General features: G+C 36.5%; 1 protein-coding gene across 7 annotated transcripts in view; it reads right to left on the bottom strand.

Annotated features, from left to right (window-relative positions):
• The window catches only part of pard3bb (par-3 family cell polarity regulator beta b), a 292683-nt gene that overhangs the window by 164899 nt on the left and 103115 nt on the right, over positions 1–24669 (bottom strand). For 5 of the 7 annotated variants that reach the window (XM_042730941.1, XM_042730943.1, XM_042730946.1 and 2 more), the window contains 5 exons: positions 22950–23039; positions 17242–17367; positions 15800–16197; positions 11231–11370; positions 10984–11112 (listed from right to left, as the gene is read on the bottom strand). In XM_042730941.1, the coding sequence (XP_042586875.1) occupies positions 10984–11112; positions 11231–11370; positions 15800–16197; positions 17242–17367; positions 22950–23039 (883 nt within the window). The remainder of the gene's footprint in view (positions 1–10983; positions 11113–11230; positions 11371–15799; positions 16198–17241; positions 17368–22949; positions 23040–24669) is intronic. The other 2 variants (XM_042730944.1, XM_042730947.1) reach the window with 1 other exon arrangement.

Genomic DNA, 24669 nt, shown 5'->3' with positions numbered 1-24669 from the left:
TCTTGTGGAAAGTTTCTGCATGACTGCCCCCACAACTGTCAAATCTTGTGAAAGACAAACAAGCTCAGGTGTCTCATTAACGTCTGAGAGTCAGTTTTACACCCACAGAACCAAATGAGTTTAGTTTAAGAATTTAATTGCAGGAATAATGACCCCTCTAGCAATATTAATGATAATGCTAAATGTTACCCATTATAATATGAACTACCAGGAACATTTCTTTGGTGTTAATAACAGGGAACACTTGGGAAACACTGCTCTAATAAGTGTAACCCAATATGTCACCTGTTTTTTTAAACAACAGTTTTGAAAGGAATTCTCATCTGAAAGTGCATCAGTGATGCCTACAACGCTGTCTAGGTAGGCAGCTCTCAAAAGTTTGTAACAGACTCTTGTGTATCTATACAATGCATAACAGTGGTAACAATGCCAAATGGATAATTTGTACCTCCATGAAATGAGGAAAATCTAGCAAAAAGGAAACCTCAGGGTCATGGTGCTTGTTCCATCCATTTCCTCTTGATTTAACCCATGGAAGCAGGAAGGAAGGATGAGGAAGAGGTAATGTAGTAGCAAAGCCATCGTCCTTCACTGTTAGTCTATCTGTCATTGATCTACTCAAACTCCCCCCTTTGGTTTGCCCAAAGGATCTCAGGAAATCAGGACTCAAGGCCAAAGAAAGAGTCTGTGACAGACAGTTAATGCAGCAAACACACACTGAGCTTTTAATGGTCACTTTAGCTTCTTTAGTGTTGAACAGACTGAAAAGACAAAAAAACAGGTGTTTTATCAGAGTGTGGTAACAGGAAGGAACAAAGAGAGACCGTTAAAGAGGGAGTGAGAGAGACACTCCTGGACAATCAATGATGCGATGTTAAACAAGAGCTGAATTGATTCTCTTGATGTTCTTGCCATGTAAAAAAAAGAAAAACCACAAAGTAAACATTTTGCTCAAACAGTGCTGATGGCCTGTAGCTGTGATGCATTATTAAGATATGATTCAAGTTGCACTTAAATCACTAAAAATTAACTTAAGACTTGATTAAGACTTCTTGGCAAAATTTGACCTGGATTAGAAATTACAGACTCTGAGAACAGTGAGCTTGTTGTGATTAATGAATAAACTAGAAGTGGATGATACTGACTTTTTTGATGGTAATAATTTATTAGTCAGAAATTAATTTATTCATTAATTTATTAGACATAACTGTTAAACAGAGACAGTGTACTAATGAAGGAGAACAGGAGGTCTTGATGCTCAGTAGCTGACATTCTGTTAAAATAAAAGTCTGACACGTTAGCCGATGCTAATAATGAAAATTTAAAAAAAAATAGCAAATATCTGGCGATATATTGGATTTGGTGATATATATTGGTCTACTATCACTACTACAAATACGACTACTACTACTACTAATAATAATAATTATCACAATGATGATTTTTATTATTATTACTTTCATATCTCCTGACAACTAGGTGGCACTGTGCCGAAACTGATGCAGGTACCCTCAGGGCTAGCACTTTACAATAAGGTCTCATTTGACAGCATTAGTTAACACATTAACTAACATAAACTAACAATGAAAAATATAATTTTACAGTATTTATTAATCTTTGTCATTGCTAGTTAATAAAACCCTTTGTTTTTGTTATGTTAGTTCACAGTACATTAATGTTAACAGACACAACTTTAAATTTTAATAATGTATTAGTAAGTTTTTAATTTAATATTGACTAAGATACATGTGTTATAAATACTGTTCATGTTAACTAACATTGTCAATTAATGTTAACAAAAGAAACCTTATTTAAAATGTTACCCCCTCAGGTCATGGTTGTTATTACGCACACCAAATTTGGTTTGACTATGTTAAAATGTTGTGTAAATATAGCCTTGCATTCTTTTTGGCATGCTCGTTGTAAAAAGTGTTATTTGATAATGGTTTGACTAATCAACTTGAGTTCCATAACTTTTCGTCAGCATGGTCTGAAAATGAATTTGGTGCTAAGACAAACTGTCTAGGACAAGTTTGTTGGAGAACTCAAAATTGTGAAAAATCTTGACCCATTAAATTTAAGTGTGCATTTGACTCGGCATGAGCTAAGGAATCGGGGGGAAAAGAATGTATGGCTAAAACACAATTAGCATAAACATGAATGCAACTTTGAGCTGTTGGTGGCACTAAAGGGTTTGAGTTAGAGACTTCAAACTCAGTATGGTTAATGTTGAGACTGTCCTCTATCTGTGTCCCAAAGCACAATGGATACAAAAGGTGCCTACACACTTTTGGTGCTTGGCCCCTAATGAACTATTAACATAAGGAATTTGAGCCTTCACTTGGGCCCTACATCAAAGACATGCCTGGTGCCTGGACGCCTGTGTACCAAACCCATCACAAGGGAGCCATAGCAATGAACTGCATCATTCCCAGACAACTTTTTAACACCACAGGCACATTTACACACACACACACACACACACACACACACACACACACACACACGCACAATGTGCACACACCCACAGGTGAATAATATAGGGAATGTGGACAATAAACTACATGTGGACAAAAAGCAAAGTGCTCTACGGGTTATGATATTTTACTACTCCGAGAGAGAAAGAAGGATTATTCTAATGTTCTGGATATGGTCAATTCAGCACATCTTCCATCTAAAAATGATTGGGGTCTATTTAAAAAAATATTTTCTTTGGTCTGTACTCTCAAAACAACCTTTCCTACAGCTACTGCATTATTTTTAGCCAACATTTATACTGGATGATCTCATCTCCGTAATGCATTATGGCACATAAGGAATTATACATTGCTTTATTAAACATAAAAAATGAGGAAATTGTGTACTTTCCCCACACAAACAACAAATTCATCTGTATCACTGCGCAAGAAAATTCCAGTGGTCTTCTTTGCCTGAGGGCATTTCTGTTTCTATCCGACAAAGATGTACATTCAACTGAGACTAATTTCATTAACCACCAGCAAGAAGTATAGTGCTGTCATTCACACACAAACAAGAAAAATAAGAAATATTGTATTACCCTGAGTCATATTACTGTCTCTTCATAATTGACACAGTATTAGATATTATGCAAAACACAATCCAACTACATAAGTGAGTGCAGCTGGGCTAGTATTAGCTGCAGCAGGTCTGTAAGCACTGCAAAAGCCTGGATAAACAGAGCCGAGAGCCGATCAGCCGGCCGGCATGCTGGGGATCTTCAGGGAAAAGGAGGATTTAATGCGAGGGAGTGTAGGCAAGCTGCACTGGTCAGACATGAACTCACTGAGACATACGGCCAGATGGGTATCTGTTTGTCCTGAACCGGTGAGGTCATAGTGATGCCAGAACAAGTCAATGTGCATTGCGAATGAAAAACTAAAACAAAGAATTCTCAATATTGTGTTCCAACAGTGAACTCATAATGCTATTTCAAGAGATAAGGTTCCCGGCAGGGATAGTATTCATATGCTTTTTGTTGAATGCTGATTGTATGTATAAATTAATATCTAAAATCTTTTAATATTTGGTTTAACTTTGCCAAACATCAACTAAAAATATTATTTTTGTTGTCCAAAATTAGATGCTATTTCAGTATTAGCCTGAGTAAATTTGACCAAAAAGAAGAAATGTGACATGACAAAAAAAGTACTGACTTTAAATGATATTTAAACAGACAAGATATAAAATACTATGATTAAAAAAAAAAAAAAAAAAAAAAACTAAATTGTGATGCCAGCTGCACTGATCTATTCATGTTTTTGTCCCACTGGATTTCTAACAAGAACTTTACTCACTAAACAGTATGTGTGTTTGTGGATATATTCGGAGAGTTGTGAAAAACGCAAGCTGCTCTGCAAAGGCAATTTATTGAGAGACAAGCAATAAGGGTGGAGCATGCAAAAATGCATATTCTGTCATCAGATGGGTTCACATGATTTAGGATGAACTGAAAATACCAACTGCAAACCAGAGTTCACCACACTCCAGATCGTCATTACAAGAGCACCTGAGTTTGGAAAACCAAACAAACTCATGTCCAAACTAGAAACTGCAGTGAAAGCACAGTTAAAGCTTGGTTGGGCTTTTGTATAAAGCTAAGCAGATCCTCTGTAATGCCGATTCGCTGGCACTGATAATCAAATCCTGTGAATACACTCAAAAGCACATGACTCAGGCCCATGGATGCTTTTATTGGATGTGGATCAAAGGCCCGGTTCTGATGGGGGAAAATAATCTTGCAAGAGAGAGCTCATGTCATTGTGCTCTATATCTCCAGCATGTTTTAAAATGATTCTTTCATTTGGGAAGCACTCTACCACCTTTCAGCAGTGAGCAGGTGGTGAATCAAACAGTAAAGTGTGTGTGTGTTGGTGAATTGTCTTTGTAGTACATCCTGTACATGCATTAAGAGAGAGCAGCAGATGGCAGAGGAAGGTGTATGATAGAGTTATACCACCATTATGCTCATACCCACCATCACCCACAGCACACCCCAAACTCACTCACATTCACAGCCTTCTCTCTGGTTTATCCCTAATTCTGCTCCACTGTCAACATCCTTCTGATTGACGGATCTGCCAGTAGTGGACAGGGCTGGATAATACAGCTTTCTTGACATTTTTGATAGATAAATAAAAAAAAAAAAAAATACTGAACATTCATTAAATAAACAACGAAACTTATTTTGAATAATTTATCTATAATAGGCATATTTTCCAAATGAATAGACAGACATACACACACATATATAAATACATATATATATACATATATGGATGGATGGATGGATGGATGGATGGATGGATGGATGGATGGATGGATGGATGGATGGATGGATGGATGGATGGATGGATGGATGGATGGATGGATGGATGGATGGATGGATGGATGGATGGATGGATGGATGGATGGATGGATGGATGGATGGATGGATGGATGGATGGATGGATGGATGGATGGATGGATGGATGGATGGATGGATGGATGGATGGATGGATGGATGGATGGATGGATGGATGGATGGATGGATGGAAGGATGGATGGATGGATGGATGGATGGATGGATGGATGGATAGATGGATAGATGGATAGATGGATAGATAGATAGATTATTTTTAAGAAACTAATCACTCTCATGCTTGTGATACATTTGTGAACGTAGTAGTGCATATGCACCATTTGAAAATCGCCCTCTGGCTTTTAGACAAAGCCATCAGTATGGACTTCATTTCACCAAATAGAGCACATACCCTGACCATAATCAGGTTTGTGCATCAACAAATACCCAGTGCCTTTCATCAGGCCCAATTACCTCTTCACTAGTAGCTGAATACATTTCCCCTTTTAATATCCAAGAGCCACACGTGTGGTTACGAGAGACTCATGCGGCGTACGATAAACCTCTCGGCTTACGACACACGCTAAAGTGCACTTTTTACCCCACGCATACATATGGAAAGGACCATTCACCTTGCAGACCGCAGCATCATTAAAGTCAACACAGGGGTAAAAGCACAGACACTCACGTAACCTCTTAAACAAAGAGACGTCTCTACGATCGCTGTGATGGAAGGCAGAAAGGCTATGAGTAAAGTTTGTCCATGAGTAAATGGATTCGGTTTAAGTGAAGATGAAAGCAAAGCATTGAGACGAGGATGCTGTAAAAAACTAAGGGGTCTGGATTGACGTTCGTAACCATGTCGCTCAGGAAGTGGCTTTATTTACTCTTAAAGAGGCCGAGACTGGAAACCAGGCCTCGTGGGCCGAGAGACTTCAAAGGGCTGGTGATACCAACATTAAAGGTTTATTGAGGAAGTAATGCAGGTAGTAACAAGGAGGTCTGGATATGAGATTAAGTAGCACAGAGGCCAGCGTTCCGGCTAGGTTCGACTTCCTCAGTTTGTGTAGGATGAGCCAGAGAGGGGAACGCTGTCACAACAGCATTATCGCACACGCTAACCGCTCGTCTACACAGCTGGAGTTCTGGGAGAGATAAGGCTTTGTCAGGGCCCTTATTACCCAGCCTGGTGTCATTGTTAGTGAGCTGTTTTGAAGTACACAAAGCCGCCTGCTTGAAGGGGCGCAAGGGTCTTTTGTTACAAGCCCCGCACTCCATTTTTAATCTGCCTCTGTCGTGCAAAAACACTACAAACCGAACAGGAAATGAGTCCTCATTCTTTCTCCTTTGTTCATGGAGTCATATCTAATATCACTATTACTATTTCATCCTGCTGGAGCAGCACACAGAGCTCTATATCCCCCACTGGGCGGATGTGCTATTGGAGAGAGATTAGGGCTGACTGTGTAAGGGGTGCGTGAGGTCCTCTGTGTGTGGCTTTTGAAGAGCGACGAAAGGTTGTAAGAGTCTTTGAGCAACAGCTCACCTGGCAGGTAGAAATACGTCAGGTACTTTAGCGTCAAACCCACCTGCCGATTCTCCTTTCCCCTCTTCACATGGGCCAAACTACTGCCACATGTGTCTTCAGTGAGACATCACTGCACAGTACTGTTAGTCTTCATCTCTATCAGGCGACCTCCTTCTGTCCATCCATACACATAGCATCATCCATCTCAAACTCTTCTAACTTCTGACTGTCTGAAGCCTGTACTTTATCTGTAGACTGATATGACTAGTGCTTGACAGATTTTTATTGGCTGAAGAGGATATCTAGAGAGCAGGGTAGCCAATAAAATGGAAATAGACACTACTGATTGAAAGCTTTGAAAGAAATGTATCATTTTATTCAGCACAGATACATTAAATTGATCAAAATGGACAGTAAAGACTTTTAGAATGTTACAAAAGTTTTGTATTTCAAATAAACATGATTCTTTTGAACTTTCTATTCATCAAACATTAAGCAGCACAATGGTTATCAACATTGATAATAATAAGAAATGTTTATTGAGCAGCAAATCAGCATATTAGAATGATTTCTGAAGGATCATGTGACACTGAAGACTGGAGTAACGCTGCCCCCGAAAACTCAGCTTTGCCATCACAGGAATAAATTGCATTTTAAATTTATTTAAACAGAAAACAGCTTTTTTATTATTATTATAATATTATTTCACAATTAGCTTTAACTATATTTTTCATCAAATTAATGCAGCTATTATTTCAAAAACAATCAACCCATTAAAAAAAAAAAAAAATCATACCAATCCAAACTTTTTAATGATAATCTATATTTACATTCTTTTCCATGATTACATAACTTGAAGAAAGCAACATTTAAAAAAAGGCTCAAAAATTCAGCTTGCATTTGGAACTGCCAGCATTTGCTAATAAACATATAATTTTTTTGGCTTTGCTCAACAATTTCTTCATTTTTTTGTTTTGCTTCGCATTTTGCATTGTTTCTGCTCATATCGGTCCCTTATTCCTCTCTTTGCAGCTTTGTTTCGAAGATTGACAATGACAGCTTTCTCTACCTTCTGTCACCATCTTTTCTACTCAGCCTTTTCCTTGCCTCTATCTACCTTTTTTTCCCTTTGTCTCATCATCCGTCACTCCACTATCAGCATTTCTATCTCATTGGCCTGTTTTTTACATTTCAATCACTCGCTCTTTCAGCTTCTGCTCTGAAAATGTATCTACAGTCATCTTTCACTGTCTGTGAGCTATTCTTCCCATACATTAATTTCCCTGACTACCATATCTCAGTCCAGACAGTCCAGTCACACACAGACGTCAATCCATCAGTCAATGAGTCAAGCAAACAGTTTAGAAATTCAGAGCTCAATTCCTGTTATTAGAAAAATCCTGCTATTGCTCGCTAGCCAAATAAAATCATTACTGTCACTGCACGTAATGTGCACAATTTTGTGTGTTTGAAGATTTTACATGTTTATTTCAATCCACTGAACGGTTTTAATCTCCTACACACAAGCAGAACTAGTGGTTTGTGGGTAATGAGTCGCAGTCATGCTTCAGACCACTGCGTACTAACTAATCAGTGGCAACGATGCAGTTCAACACAGCATGCATGAGAGCCGTAATTGAACAGTGAGAGGCCTAATTCACCAGAGAATTTACAAGAACAATGTGTGAACAAGTGTGAATTGGCCTTAATATGGTGAAAATAGAAATTTATTCTCATCATTTACCACAACACAAAGCGAAATGTGGAAATTTAGTTGGGAAATGTGGGTGATACACCACTTATTAGCAAACATGGATAGGAAAGTGCTCACACTGAGTGAAATATGCCCACAAAGTAATAAATAACATTTGGAGTGCAATTACATTTAGAAATTATAATTGCTAAAAAGTAGGGCTGGGCAATTTAACTAATTTGCCCAGTTAAGGAAAACTGGCCCTTAGTATGTGCACATACTGAATGTTATTATGCCAAATATTAACTTTTAAGTAAAAATATTAACTTTTAAAGCTACCATTCAAAGAAAATAAGAAATTAATACTGAATAAATAATTGTATTTATACATTGAACAAAAGTGACATTTACAGTATAATGTTACAAAAGATTTCAAATAAATGTCAAATAAATGTTTCTTCGTCAAGGGGGAAAAAAAAAAATCACAGTTCCCACAAAAATAGTGAGAATCATAACTGTTTTCAACATTAATAATAAGAAATGTTACTTGAGCAGCAAATCAGCATATTAGAATGATTTCTGAAGGATCATGTGACACTGAAGACTGGAGTAATGATGCTGAAAATTCAGTTGTCATCACAGGAATAAATAATATTTTAAAATATATTCAAATAGAAAACAGTTATTTGAATGAATAATAACATTTGTTTTTACGGTATTTTTTTTTATCAAATAAATGCAGCCTTGTTGAACATGGAATGCATCTTTAAAACCCAAAACCTATATTAAAATACATTAAACAATACATTAGAATGTTATGTATCATGCATTAATTTTGCTGTATATGGCGTGCAAGTCCAAAGACAAAAAGGTAATAGTTTGCTGGATGCCAACTGTTGTGTCCTAAATTCCTCTCATGTTGCTGTGAATTTATCTAAATAAATACATGAAAGATGTTGACAATGGAGCCTGTAGCTCATTTCCTGCTAGGGGTCAAAGTTTGAGTGGCATTGCTATAGTAATAGTCAAGTGAGTGCGGTTCTCAGCATTTGGTTATTTACAGAAAGCGCTGATTGGGGTAGATTTTGGATGACTGCGAGTGACGGGCACTACGCTGAGGGAGATACAGGAAGAACCAACACACAGCTGCACAGTCGTAGTCCCTGACTTCACACAGCCCTGCATGCTCCAGCACTTCCTGTAGGAGCACCCCGACCTCCTGTGCTACTTCCTGCCCAGCACTGAATCAACAAGCAGGGATACAGGAATTCAGACTACTAGGTGGGCAGAAGGGTGTGTGCAGAGAGGCCAGCGCTCTGGCGGCTGGGTGTGTGGGTCGCCAGGTTCATCAGGAAAGATATCAAAAGGACAAAAACAAACGGAGGGAAAGTTGAGGAGAGAAAGAGTGACAGGCGGAGACGTCTGAACATCCTAACAGACAAAAGCTAGCATACTTACACGTCCCACAAGGGTTGAGACAAAGGCAGGAAGCTCAGGACTTCCCGTCCTCAAGGTTTGAGGTACTACAGCGTGACTATGACCTTCCAAAGCAAAGACAGCAAACAGAGCCCCGTTGGGCATTGGAGAGAGACATGACAGTGCAGAGGCATTCCACTGAGACACATGATATCACTGCAGATGACCCAAATAACATGCCTTTACATTTCCTGTTGGTCTGATGCACAGGAAGTGCCCTGCTGAAGAAACCCTGCCATATACAGACCTTACAGTCTTCTGTGCAGTCTGCTTATTGTTTTGAAGCTATGTGGGGTGGTATGATTTGGTGATTAGATACATGAGATGGTAACTGAAGGGCAATAGGTTTGACCCTGCAAAGATGATGCACTGTGCTCTTGAATGAGACACTTAAAGGGACAGCTGACCCAAAAACAAAAATTCTGTCATCGTTTACTCATGTTGTACCCTCATTTTGTTACCCTCATGTTGTACCAAATCCACAAGACTTTGGAACCCCAATAAAGATTTGTTTAATTTTCACTCATCATTTTTGTCCATCCATTGAAAGACCACACAAAGAAAATTTTCAAGCTTCAAAAATGTAAACACATCCAAAAAGTCTTTTGCAAGTCTTTTGAAGAGACATGCTTGTTTTATATGATGAACAGAATTAATTTAGGCTTCTATTTGAATTCAACATTGATCAACACGCATACATATATTGTATACATCAAATATGGTAAACACTGAAGTGCAACTAAACATCCTTAACACATGAGAACCAATAAGGTCTGTTAAAAATGGGTTCATTTGTGAACTGAAGATAAACTAAAATCTTACAGGTTTGGAATGAAATGAGGGTGAGTATAAGATGACAGATGACATTTTTTTTTCTTTTTAATTCCATATTTTTCCAGCAGGACTGTCACTGTAGAAAGTGTCAAAATAAAAGTGTTTGCTAATTACTACTAATGTTGGGAAAGTTTGAGAGGAACACAAGCCATGCAAACGATCCCAAAAACAATAATGGGAAAAAAAAAGGAGAACACAGGAACTGGATGGTCTATAAATGGAAAATAAGTAGCTAAAACTCCTGCTAGTTTGCCCTACAACACCTATTTTAAATCACAGCATCATGGGAGTTTGAAGTCTAAATTAAACCTATAAGACTGTAAAAACTGTAAAATTGTAAAAACAAAAAAAAAAATTATAATATAAAAATAACTGTTCATAAGCAACCCAACCCGAAAAGGGGTTATGTTTTGTATATATTTACATAACCATGCAGACAATTCATGCAGTGGGAAGGAAGAAAAGACCAAAAGAAGCAGAGACTTTAAGAAAGGTTTATTTGCAGCAGATAAGAGGTAAATGTATAAGACATGTTGTCTGCCATGGGACTGATGACAATTAGATGCATTGTAGTTAGCCAGAGAAGACTCTTACCAGTTCACGTGGAAGGAACATGTCTTCCTGTCTGGCCACAACCAGACACACACTGTCCCCCTGCTTAGTACTGCGTAACATGGCCACAAGCTCCTCCTGAGAACGGCCGGTGATGTCCACACCGTTCACCTGAACACAAACATGCACTCGGTTCCAATGGATTTCATACGCACCTTCACACTAATGTGAAATGAAAATGATTTGACTATTCTAGAAATACTCCATCTTACTCCAGAAAGAGACTCACTTCTAGGATCCTGTCACCTGACTGCAGACGGCCATCTTTGACAGCAGCTCCTCTGGGCAGGATGTTTTTGACGAGGATGGGACCAGGCCCATGCACAGTAGAATCTCTGGTCACAACAGTGAAGCCCAGACCTTCGGGACCTATGTGGAGATTGAGATAGATCTGGATTAAAGGGATTGCTGGACAACCTAAACCTAATTTGTCAGCAATACTGCAACAATTCATGTGTGAAGCCTATTCTCTTCCCAGTCAGCACACTATAAAAATATCACCAATTTGTCTGTAAAAGAAGCCATCATTTAGAAAGTTGTATTTGAAGTGTGATATGGGTGTATAAATACCTCATAACATGTCATATCTTTAAAAGAAATCCAGTTCAATAAATAAAAAAAAATTCACGGTTTCCACAAAAATAATTAACAATAAAAAGACTAAGAAATTGATGTATTAAATGAACATCTATTTGACAGTATTTACTTAAAACGGACTAAAATATTTTATTAGTAGTAGTCTGCATACACATCAAATAGATATTTTGGCGACATATTTGTGTTATCAGTTTTCCTGCAATTAAGTGCTGCAAAAAAATATTTGGAGATCTCGACAAAGATCTAAAATCTGTAATGCCTCAAACTTCGAAAAATTATGGGGAAAAAAACTGAAGAGAGAGATTAGACTGCCTCTATAAAGCTACTCATATACACTATACTGTACACAGGGGTGGGCTTGTCTGAGGCCTGTCAGGGACAGTCAGGCTGATAAAGGCCATCCTTGTGCGAGACTGAGATTAGAGCCACATGTGTCCGGCCAACGGATTTTTCACGGGAATTAGAAAACCAAAATCAGGAATCGAGCATTCACTGGTTTTTTGGTTTTGATATGGAAAGATGGGAAAACAGCTCCTTTTTTCCCAATTTTTTCCCAAGAAACAAAAAAACAAGAATTCAGCTTAACTTTATTTTTTTTTGTTCAGGGGTAGAAAAATGAATAAACAGCTTGAATATTTGATTTCTACATGTGGGAGGGAATTAAACGCCCCTTTCAGCTGATTGGTCATCCGAAGATCAACCCGTGCTGTCATCAGTTCTTCCGCAGTTCCGCGAGATATAGTCCTCCACTGCTGCAGGTGTACGGATTCTTGATGTGTTTATTGCAACTACATTTAATCTTTTTCTCATCAAACAACCAGACTAATGAATAGCTCGACACAGAGTCTAGACAATTTTTTTCTGTGTAGATATAAATTCTATGATTTGCATCAGCTGGGCATGTATGATATGACGGCTGTCATAGCCTACCCTAATAAAATATTTTAAACACTAATACTAAAAGAAAATAATAATGCATTGACTTATATAACAGGCCTATTATAACGATCTTACAATCATAGAACAACAGAGATAAAATACATACTCTTTTGAGTTTTATAATGTAGTCTTTTGTTTTGTTTTTTTAAACTGATTATAATTGAGACCTCAAAAGGATATGTGCTTGTGCCCGGTGTGAGCTGCATGCACACTCGCTCACAGGACTGTAACGCAAGATTTTCGGGCTGACTCTCACCAAACCCCACAGAATACATTAAGAACGCTTGGAATATACACCACAAGATGAATAGGATTATTTTACGACAGAGTTGCATCCGCTTGATAAAATGAAGGTCACCATCTCTGCCATTCTCTGCCAAGTTAGATCAGGACATTTTGTGTGTATGTCTGTTTCGAAAAAGGAAGGTTATAAGCCTTTAGAATAACAAGGTGAGTAGTTACCCCTATAGGGTCCGAGTACTTTTGCATCCATTCATTTTTAATTTTTTAACCCAGAAATGAAATACAGAAAAAGCGGTTCCTTCTTTAATGGTCCAAACACTGAACAATACAATAAGCAGACACAAACAAATTTTCATTATTCAAAATTTGTATTTCATTAAAAATCATAAAAATGATACAAAGCTTGTTTTTTAATGTATTCAAATGCTAAATCTAATTTCTACCTTTTTAGCGTCTCTATACAGATGCTAAAATTCTATCCCATTATATAATTTCATGATGATAGATTTCCCAGGATTCTGCAATAACTATTTTAAAAATCATATTTGTATTAAGTCTGCTTTGTTCCAAAGACAGCTCTATTCAAAGAAAACTTGTTAAAATCAACATTTTCTATATTAATTTATGCATTTTTCAAATGTTTATTAAATTTGCAAAAATTAATTAACAAAAATCTAAAAAGAAGTCAATATTTTACTTTTTCGGGCAGCATTTTGTGTGTACGTTTCCAATTTAAATTTTGGTTTTCAGCATAGCATTTAAAAATACAATAACCGTTCTTTTTAAAAAAAAAATCGTCATGGTTAAAAAAACGAAAAACGAATGGATGTAAAAGTACATGGATGCTATAGTTCACACAGTTCCAATAAGTCATGATGGGTTAAATAAACTCAGTAAACTAAACAGCAGACAAACGTGACTACAGTCAAGCGCAGACCAGTACTGAAGTATTGACATTTACACTTTTCAGATGAGATCCAGGTGTTTACAAAAAAAAAAAAAAAAAAAAAAAACAATGGGTTAAAAAAAATAAGCATTTGACTAGAAATCATTCTCGTTTTTCTTTCAGTCCAGATAAAAGAAGGATATTAAAGGAGGAGTCTGCTGTCTAGCACAGGTAGTGGTCCATTTAAACCACGATCCCACCTTGACCTGTGCATATATTGCTTCTTACAGCAGTCTTGATGCTGTCACGGTGACTGATAGGTAGATTAGAGAATAGGCTATAGCCCCCTGTGTGACATGAGACACGTCTTTAGGGTGGATATTTCCAGTCCTGTCCCTGAGCTCAGGGATAAAATGATGGACAGAGCTTGGGGGAGAAGAAACTAAAGACTAGACCGCCTGAGGGCCAGTGGTTGTTCTTTAACGCACACTGCATCAGACTACAGAGGACAATACAAATTGAAGCCAGTCTGTGGAAAAAATGAGCACAGCTGGAGCGTTCAGACGGGATTTTATGCTCGTCATTTAGCACAATCGTTTTACGGTCAGCACTTTTTTGTTCCAGCTATGAATTTATATCATCATTAATGGCAGAATCAATAAGAACTTAATAGACTTTGCAGCCTGAAATTATAGCTTCATTCATTCGGTTAGACTGCCAAAACCACCAACTCCAAAGTTGACCAATGTTAGAGTGAGGGAGAGAATCATTTTAAAAAGAAGTACATTCATTTAAAAGATCTTGCAGGAATTTCTTTGCTCTTTTAAAATGAGTTTTAATGCACTATGCAATAGAGCCTGACCGATTTATCGTTTTGCCGATTTTATCGGCCAATATGAGCCTGTCGCAGATATATCAGCATCGGCGTATATGCCGTAGATATGCTGAAACTCAATGCTATAAAGTAAATAAACAATGTCCCCATCTTTTACTCTCACAATAAGCTTATCATACTCGTTTGCTACAGTAGTAGGGCCCTATGATTTCCACAATGCTGAAAATGCGGTCGGAATTAAGGAATCCAGTCATAAAAACGGAATTCACTGTATAACATGGAATTTCATGGAAATTGTCTTGTGTTTATGTGTCAATGTATTTATGTATATATATTCTGTTTATGTATATGCTGTATTCTATACAGTACAAATGAGAAGTGTGTCCAAACTTTTGACTGGTACTGTACTATAATATACACAAAGAATATCAGCTGATATATAAATATACAACTTTTTTTTTTTACTCTCCTTAATATCGTTTCAGCCCCCAAAAACCCATATTGGTCAGTCCAAGGACACCCAAGGGGTTAAAAAAATCTAAATATGATTTTAGATAAAATAAGATTGTCCATCCAACATGCAACATTTAGAAGAAAAAAAATCATAAATACAATGCTACAAAAATTAAATAGTCCCCTTTAATATCTTAGATGACAGTAAACTGAAAAAAGGAAAAGGAAAACCAAGGAAGACCATCAGAATTCCCCCAAATGTTGTTCCAAATGATCAAACAGCTGGCTGAACAAAGATTTTCAAATTAAATAATACTGTGCTGAAATGTTAAGGGTTTGTGCATTCCCAGCATGCATTGCAGCTTTAAAAAAATATGAGGATGCTGTTACAAGATTATTGTTGACTTTTTTTTTTTTTTATACGTTTTGTCATTACTGTTATTTATTCATCATGTTGTGATGTTAAGAACTCTTTTTTTTTTTCATTTGTTGATTGTCACTGTTACTGAGGTTTGTGTCAAGTCTTGAGGTCTACGTAGAACCTTCTAAAACTATATCCCAGAAATCTTTGCTTTGTAAGCTGAATGCGAAACAAAGAAACAAATATAGCATAGTTCAAGTCACATATTATTTGTCCTACAAAATTCTATGTATATGACTATCAAAATGATAGACCAATTTATTGTATTATTTTGCATTTAGTAAATAAACTAATTCAAATTGACAAATCAAAATATTGTTACTTTTAAGATGATACTTGAAAGATCCTAAAAATCTGAATACATCATGTTGTGTTGAAATTTTCTCAATTCCTTTTTTTACAGTGCATCTATCACATTTTTTACCTTTCTTAAGGTCGATTCGGAGCCTCTTTCCACCTTTTTTGTTGTGGTTTTGTAGAGGTGATGGTCCCAGGCTGTTTTTCAGGAGGGGGCTGTCATCACTTTTGCTTCTGGGTGTGGGTGAGAGACTGAGGGGTAATGGGGAGCCAAGAGAGCGACCCTCTAGACTGCTGTTGGACTCCTGAAACTCAGCTTGCCATCCTGAGGAGGACTCCACGGGCCTTATGATGGGCTTCACCTTCAGCGGTGGAGGGTCTTTGGTCCGTGTGGATGTGTCAGGGTTTTCTGAGTTGAAGAGGTGGCTGATTACACTCTTCTCAAAGCGTTCTTTATTAAAAACTGGAACAACTTCTAAACGAACGATAGATGAACGCATGGCTTGTCGGAATATTTCCTGTGCTCTGTTAAAAGACAGAGGGAGGAAGAGATAAGGAACACAGGAAATATAGAAAAAGCAATTAAGAGACAATCAATTTTTTATAATTACTCGCAAGTTGTTTGATGAAAAAATAAACCTGAAAACTAAAAAAGGTGGAATTTTTAATATACTGAATAGTCTTGGTTTAGATAAAACTCTCTCTGACATTTATTCTGACAGCATAATTGGGGTTATGACTAATGAGTCCTACGCATTACAAATGACAAAGCAATCCACCTCCTTCATTTCTGCTTGACTGATTTAATTTAAAAACCGTCCATCCATCCTGAGCATAATAAGATTAATGTGACCTTCTACTGGATAGAAGTAATTCTCCTTAGCGGAGATATGTATATATAATATATGCATAATGTACATGATGACCATGGAACAACTGGGTAATGCTTCAACAGGTATGGCAAACTCTTCAGACCGAACTTGCATTAGCCACAATCTAAAGAAAGCCTATGAGGAGCAATTGTATATTCCTTGAACATTTCTATTTCCTTATTATATATTCCTATGAGCTTCTGACACTTTCTGCTCCTATAGCATTTTTTCTGCTTCTATAGCAGCCATATAATAGAGAATGTTGGAAGAATATATCTTGTTAATTTGGGTTCTCTTCATACTGTGATCGTAACTGATGCAAATCTAACATTATACGTTAAAAACTGTCCCAAAACCCAATGGTTGGTCAGATCCTGACAGCTTTGGGTCAGGTGGCAGATCTCTAATCAGCTTGACAGTGTGCAGTAATTGCAGTGTAAGAGAAGAATATCTGCTACACACACCAAACACAGCACAGTAAATGACCATGACTGCCGGATGGGCTCTGTCGCTGTGGGCTGAGTGTTTTTCTGCTTTTGAGACCAGTCCAGAGTTGATAGCCATAAATAGAGTACAACAATGAACACCATGCTTGTTTTTACAAGCATGACATGAAAAGATATCTTCTACTAAGTATCACAACATGAAGGAAAGGACACAGAGAGCAGACTAGAAGGTGAAAAAGAAAGAGACTCACTGTGAAAAGGATTTGTCCAATAATTCAGTATCATTAATTTTAACAATACACTCGTCGTCCTGAAAGAAGCCTTCCCTTTTGGAGCGACTGTTCTCTTCCACGCCTCGAATGTGCAGACCCAGAGCCCTAAGAGCGAGCAAACCATAAATTACCAACAAAATAGAGCACAGCACCAGCCAGCAACTGGCCATGACAGGCTGCGCTATTGTATTATAAAAGAACAACAGCACATGAAAAACACAATAATTACCCAGTAATTACACAGTAATTACATAATAATTACAAAAAGCTACTTATTCAAGTAATAACATCAACACTGTCCACACCAAATTAATGTAGAGAACTCTTATATGCGTTTGGCTTTGTTTTAGTCCAAGATAAATTTGCGTTCCAGATCTGTTTGAGACGTTGCCCCCTCCATAGCTTAATCTGTTGATGTCATTGTTGAACAGTGAGTGCTTCACATACTTTCATCTTATATAATGTAAGATTTATTTTCCTTTTTCATTTTTTTTCACCCATTTTATTAATTCCATCTATAAAACCTTATCATTACTTTACTGATGCTTTAAGTTTTGCCCTCCCAAGCTTGGTAAAACACAAGACAGAAGCGCTATGGCTGGCAGTGATAAAGACTATGAGGCTGAAGAAACTCATAAAGCAGGAGTATGAACGGCAGAAAAGTATTAATCCCTCAGTATTCACCCGCAGGCGCTGCACACAAGCACATTCACCCTGAATAACACATTTATACATTACAGTGGGCCGCTGCAGTGTCTGCAGTGCTGTAGAGGCTTGGACAAATTATGGAAGATACCTTTGCAGAAATTCAGATGGACGTTTAGGGAGACACACTGGACTGAAATGGTTTTCTCAGAGAGGTGATATTTGACTGGAGGGATAAAGATTGAGGTTTCGGTAAGTATATGAAAGAGGCTAAGTATATTCGTCTTCAGCTGCTGACAGCTAGCTCACAGCAGGAGCCACAATAACCGGCCTGTTTATGATTCTACACATCACTAAAAACATTCACATGTCCACAGCTACAGCACAGATCAGCTTCAACTGCTATACTATGTGGCCTTACTTTAAATTCATACATAAATAACGGTTCAAAGTTTGGGGACGGTAAGATTTTCAAAATCCTTTTGAAATAAGTATGTTATGCTCACCAAAGATGCATTTATTTGATCAAATGCAGAATTAATATTGTAAAGTTATTTTATCATTAAAAAAATTCAAACAGTTATTTTAAATGTAATTTTTGATTAATGATTAATTTAATGCACCCTTGGTGAAAATGATCAGTTATTAACAATAATGTCCCTGAACTTTTGAACAGTAGCATATGCCAGAAATAGACCAACCATAAAGTGGCCAATTGTCATTTTAACACTAACATTTAAAATATAACACATTAAATAATTTATCATTAGATTCCACATTAATACATTAACAGATTGCCACCTATTACAAAATGGTCAAATATTAGTTGGTACATTACGTGTGGTTATTTTCTATATAAAAAAACTGCTTATTGTGTTAAATGTGGAAAAAAAAAAGAAAAAAAAAACCCTGTCCTTAAAGAAACTTTGTCTTGAACTCCAGGATGCTGCACACATACACAACACATTGTCATTACTAAGCATATAGCAGTATCAAATTTTCATGGTGCGATTAATTGCTAATGCTTTTATCACAGTATAGGGTATTGTCACGGTATTGAAATTTAGTATAACATGTTTAATTACTTTTTTCTTATAACAAAAAGAACTGAACATTTACATAAAGTAATACACAAAATAGTATAAAGTAAAAAAAATCACACAGATTAAAGTGCAAAAGAATTATAAAGACCAATAAGAAACACTTTACAATATGATCTACAAGAAGATTAGTTAACCTTAGTTAATGCATTAACATTAATAATGAGCAACAGCTACATTTGCTACAGAAGTTATTAATCTTTGTTTAAAAATACAACCATTACTTCATTAAATAACAGTTGCAACTTTTTTATGTATCGCATGAAAAAATACCAGCACATGTCTAGTCATTACCCCACAAATCATTATATAAAGCAGCCCTTTATACAACCAAACCATAAACTGTAAAATATTGTATCACAATAAAATCATGACAAAACCAAAAAAGCAGTAAAACTGACATATCTATAGCAAAACATACAGCCTTTCTCCAAAAATATGTTACCACTGCAACTTACTATTCAGCATTATTACCTAGTAAATTTAAAAAGCCCTAATATAAACCAATAACGTCTCTTATTATCACCTTCAGACTACATAAAATGATCAATAACAAAAACAAGTGTGCATAAAAACTCTCCAAAAACATGGCAGAGGTCAGATTAGCGGTTTGGAATTTGTATGAAGAGAACGGTACAGGTTCTGGAGTGAATTAGCCTTGTGTTGCTGTAAGACGTGGGTGTGTGACCTGCTAATGCTCAGGAAGGATCTCTTCACCCCTCCATTAGATGTGTTAAAGGCTTCCCGTCCACATGAAGTCACTCTGCATTAGCTAACTGGCCTGTTTACGTTATCGCTCGCCTGACCATTGGAGAATATTACGGCAGTCTTAAGATGGGGTGACCTTTGACACGCAGAGAGAGAGGGGCACGGCATGTCTAAAGGAAACAGATGGAGGTTACGGCCTGTGGGAGACTTGAGTGAGGGGGATGATGGAGAGACACAAGAGGAGAGAGTGAGAGAAAAAGACTCAATCCTACAGGGAGGTATCTGTCTTTATTAAGACTCCTGTGCTGTCTCAGTCCCTCGTGACTCTCTCTGATGACTCAGTTTCAGTCAGGAAGAGAAAGAATTACTTAGTGTATGTCAGACAATAAGAGTGCTCAACCATAAAAACATCTGGTCATTAACAGAGCCATTCCACAGAAGTTCATGCCAGGTGAATGTTAGACGAAGTTACTCAGAAATTGCACTTTGAAGATTATGTGACCTCCAATAGCCAGTCTTCTGCAGGCAAAATCAAAGACATCAAAATAGCTTCAATTTGTTCATGCACCAAAAAAAATCCAAACTCCAAAACAAGCACCAAAGCTAAGCTAGGGATATAATGACAAACATATGCTGGTCAATGCTGCAGTACACTATTATATTCAAGTTAAAAAAGTATGTAGAACTTCATAAATGACAGTTTGATTTTGTGAAAAAAAAAAAAAATAAAAAAAAAAAATAATTCTGACTTAGTAAATATTTTATTAACAAAATCATTATTACTAACCTGCATTTGCTCAAATATATTTGCATTAATTCAGCAACTCTCTCTATACTCTACTTATAAATCAGTCATAAAAAAATCTGTATGCACTACAAATGTTGGTGGGCCTTTTAATAATATAATGGTCAGTATATCCAATCTATACAATTTTGTCAGCCTTAAAAAAAAAACCATTAAAAATAAAAATTGTAAACAAATTTATTTAATTTACAATTTTTAAACACCAGAATTAAGAATTTGGAGGAAAATAAAAAACAATGTTCAAAAGTTTGGGACGATAAGATTTTATTTATTTTTAAAGTAATGAATAATTGCATTCAGCAAGGATGCATTAAATTGACCAAAATCACACAAAAGATATTCATGATGTTACAAAAGATTTCTATTTCAAATAAATGTTGTTCGTTTGAATTTTCTATTCATCAAAGAATCCTGAAAAAATAAAGCGTTAGCGTTGCCATCACAGAAATAAATTATATTTTAAAATACATTTTAAAAAAACATTTATTTTAAATTGTAATAACATGTAACTGTGTTTTTGATCAAATAAATACAGCCTTGAGTATAAGAGACCTCACCAACCCCAAACCTTAACGTAATTCTGATATGGTTACTGATAAATAGTAACACATCAAAAACTACAGTAGAATGAACAATGGAGAAAGTGTAAGTTCGACATAAAAACTATAAATCGAACTTATTTTTACAACGGCTTCCCCCAAACTCCTCATTTACAGCTGAAGTACTTAACTTTTAACCCCTCTCATTTACCCTACAAAATGTCGTGAGGAGTTTCCCTGAGCCAGCAGCACTCAATGCTGACCCCCAGCCCTGCTCCTGCCGTCAAACAGAGCTGTGGGTTTATATACTGCTGACCCGCTCCAAACAGCAGCTGCAGCAGTCTGACCACCACATGATGCCCAGCTCTCTCCCACAGGAACACACATTCTTCACTTGCTTTACCTGTTCCTCACCACTGAAGCATTAAAGAGAAAAAGTCTTGTCCACAACCACAAGCTCATCAACATATGACTTTCATCTACTCAGTGTTCAGCAACTCAGCCCTGATGAATAACAGTGAGAACTATGCAGGTATACAGAGCTTAGCCAAGCAAAAAAAAACAAAACAAAAAAACAACACAGATCATTTACATACTAAGTCTTAAAGTATGCATTTAATATCTTAATGCACATTTCTGTTTTTATTGTGCACAAGTCATCAGTGCATGTTGTTCTAAAAAATATATATTTTTTAAAAATTACAATCTTTGATTTTGTAGATTTAGATGAAATGTAGATTGTTGTTGTATTTTGTTTACTCACTAAATCTTCTGCCCTGGTCTGAGAAATTGAAAAGAATCATTCAAAAATAAAATGTGAATAAACTATACGAATAACCACAAATAAACTATATATACAGTTCAGGACATTTTCGATATGGTTGGTGGTTGCTTGCGTCCCAATGTTGGAAATATTTCTGTTTTAAACCATGAAGGCAAGCCAATGGATATCACATGAGCAACGTGCAAACTTTGCACAAGTGTTATGCCGGTGAACATCTTAATCTCAGTCAATTCACTATATGCAGAAAGTGCAAGTAAAAACGGAATGACTGAGTAATGACGAAGCGTTTGGCACCTGACACCACAAATTCTCTTAAACGAATCTACTTCAACATATGATGAAATAGTATATAGCTTACTGTTTTAATTTATTCCCTTAATATTTATCTTGTGGCCCGTACATAGTGAAAAAAAAAGAGAAGAAGTATTTCGTATTAAACAGGTTGTTTTTAAAAGCCTGTGTTGGAAATAGGCTAAAGCTTTTTATTACATTAAGTTTTATTGATGACTGCAGTGTTAATATTTTCATTATAGGCCTATAATTCATTGTATAATAGACCCGTTTTAAAAGACCTTTTTAAAAAACATTTTAATTGAGTAAATAGCCTAATCTTTTGTTACCCTCACAGCAAATCAGTTATGTGGTAATATTTCCAAATTGCAGACTTGCAATTTAGTCAGATGCAAGTGGTATAAGGGCAGGGACATTTTCATTTAAGAGAGAATTTGATTGGACCAAAAAAAAAAAAAAAAACTAGTGCAGGCGGAGTTATTAATATTTTAAATTCTTATTAAATTCTGCTAAAGTTACTTTGTCAACCTTAAGTAGTATACTAGCATACAAATAGCCCAAAAGCTAAAAAGACATGAACTAAAAGCTACAAACACCCCCTTCTGATTCACAACTTCAAAAGCAGGAGAGCAGCACAAAACATTCCCACAATCCCCCACAAGAAAAAACACGCAGACACAAACAAAGCTCTGAAATGTGTGCGGTGCAGCTTTAGATTTCTCTAGCGCACGTCACCATGCTTTAGGTAAGACATGCATCACGGGAAAGTGTGCGTTTGCGTGAGGAGGAGAGAGAGTGAGAAATGCTGTACTAACCTTCCGCTGAGAGAGGAACAGTACGGCACCACGTGTATTCCTAGAGGCCCTTGTTCTCCTGAAATCTCCACCGTCTTTGTGAGGCTGCTGCTGCACACACACAAGAACAAAACCCATCAGTCACAATATTAAGAAGTCAGACGGCACAGCATAAACCCGTGTAAACTCACTGTCTCCTGGCCCTCAGATCTCCCACACGCATGGGTGCAGAGCTGCCGTACATGTCTGTGTTAGTCAGCTCTCTAGCACATGATCCTGTTTTCCTACATTCCCTGCTGAAATAGTTTCCATGATGTCTGCCTTTCTGACTAATTTTCAAATGTTCCTCTTTTTTTCCCCCTGTTTTCCCCTTTTTCAGCAGTTAATGTTCTTGGCATGTGGTGTGATGATATAGCGGGAGTGTAAGTGGATAACTGTGGACAGAACGGTTCGCTGCACTGCAGCGGCGATCATCCGCCTTTAATCCACAGCTAATAGCTCTTCATGGTGGAATATTTGCAGAGTCATACATGAGTGAGTACAGTGAGCCACTGCAGGAGCTGAAGAGCGAGAAAGACAGGAAGAAACCGACCGACAGTGGATTTGAAATTAAGCAAACATGACACACCAGACTGTTAGAAAGCATCTTATGAAACGGGTAATTCTGAAAGCTGATTGGTCAGTGCAGTATTTCATGTTTGGCTGGTTACTTCCCATTAGCCCCTGCTGGTAAATGCTGTAACTACACCATCTGTTCCCAAAAAGCAGCTACATCCATTAAGCTTTGCAAGTAACAAATATATATATATTTTATTTTAATTTTTTTCCTGCAATGAACCATCACTGTATGGAAAAATGTTTAGAATACTGTGAGGATTAAAAAAATGTCTGTAAATTAACAAATAGTCTATTAGTTTAAGAAAAATCACAATGCTGTTAAAAAAATTGGGGTCGTTAAGATTTTTCTCTTTTAATATATCAAACATACAGTAAAAACATTAATATTGAGAAATATAATTACAATTTAAATAATTCAAACATGTAATTTATTTTTATTTATTTTTTTTTCAATTTTAATGTAATTTTTTTTTCATAATACTGTTTCAACAATGTTTGGTAATTTGGGGTTGGCAATGTTTTGCATTTTGTTTATTTACCTTTAAAGAAGTCACTTTCAAACATCTTATACAGTATTAACTAATATTATGAAATATTATTACATAAATAAATAATGGTTTTTGATTTGAATATATTTTAAAATATATTTTATTTCTGTGATGGATGTGATGATTATTCCAGTCTTCAGTGTTTCATGATTCCTCAGAAATCAAATGTATTAATTACAGCTCAAGAAACATTTCTTCTTATCAAATGTTAACATTTGTGCTGCTTAGTATTATTATGGAAACCTTAATGTTTAATAAAATTTATCTTTTGTAAATAGAAAGCTGAACAGCATTCATTTGGGGGAAAAATATATATTATTAATGTAACATCGCTGAATAAAAGTATCTTTCAAAACAAAGGAAAAATCTTACTGACCTCAAACCTTCAAATAGTAAAACTTTTTTTACTAAACTATCAAAAACCATCATTTAAAAATTCACTAATTGAATGCATAAGACGGACATAAGGCTACAACTGAGATTGGCAAAAACAAACCAACTAAAATCTGGAATGAAGTGAATGTGTTACAGAGCACTTTAGTTTATGTGCGAGCCACTAGTTTAGACTCGCATGT

Source organism: Cyprinus carpio, chromosome B9 (genome assembly GCF_018340385.1).
Source record: "Cyprinus carpio isolate SPL01 chromosome B9, ASM1834038v1, whole genome shotgun sequence".
In the NCBI taxonomy this organism is placed as follows: Eukaryota; Metazoa; Chordata; class Actinopteri; order Cypriniformes; family Cyprinidae; genus Cyprinus; species Cyprinus carpio.
Note: the sequence above shows the minus strand (reverse complement) of the source record. Positions and strands in the feature narration are given on the sequence as shown.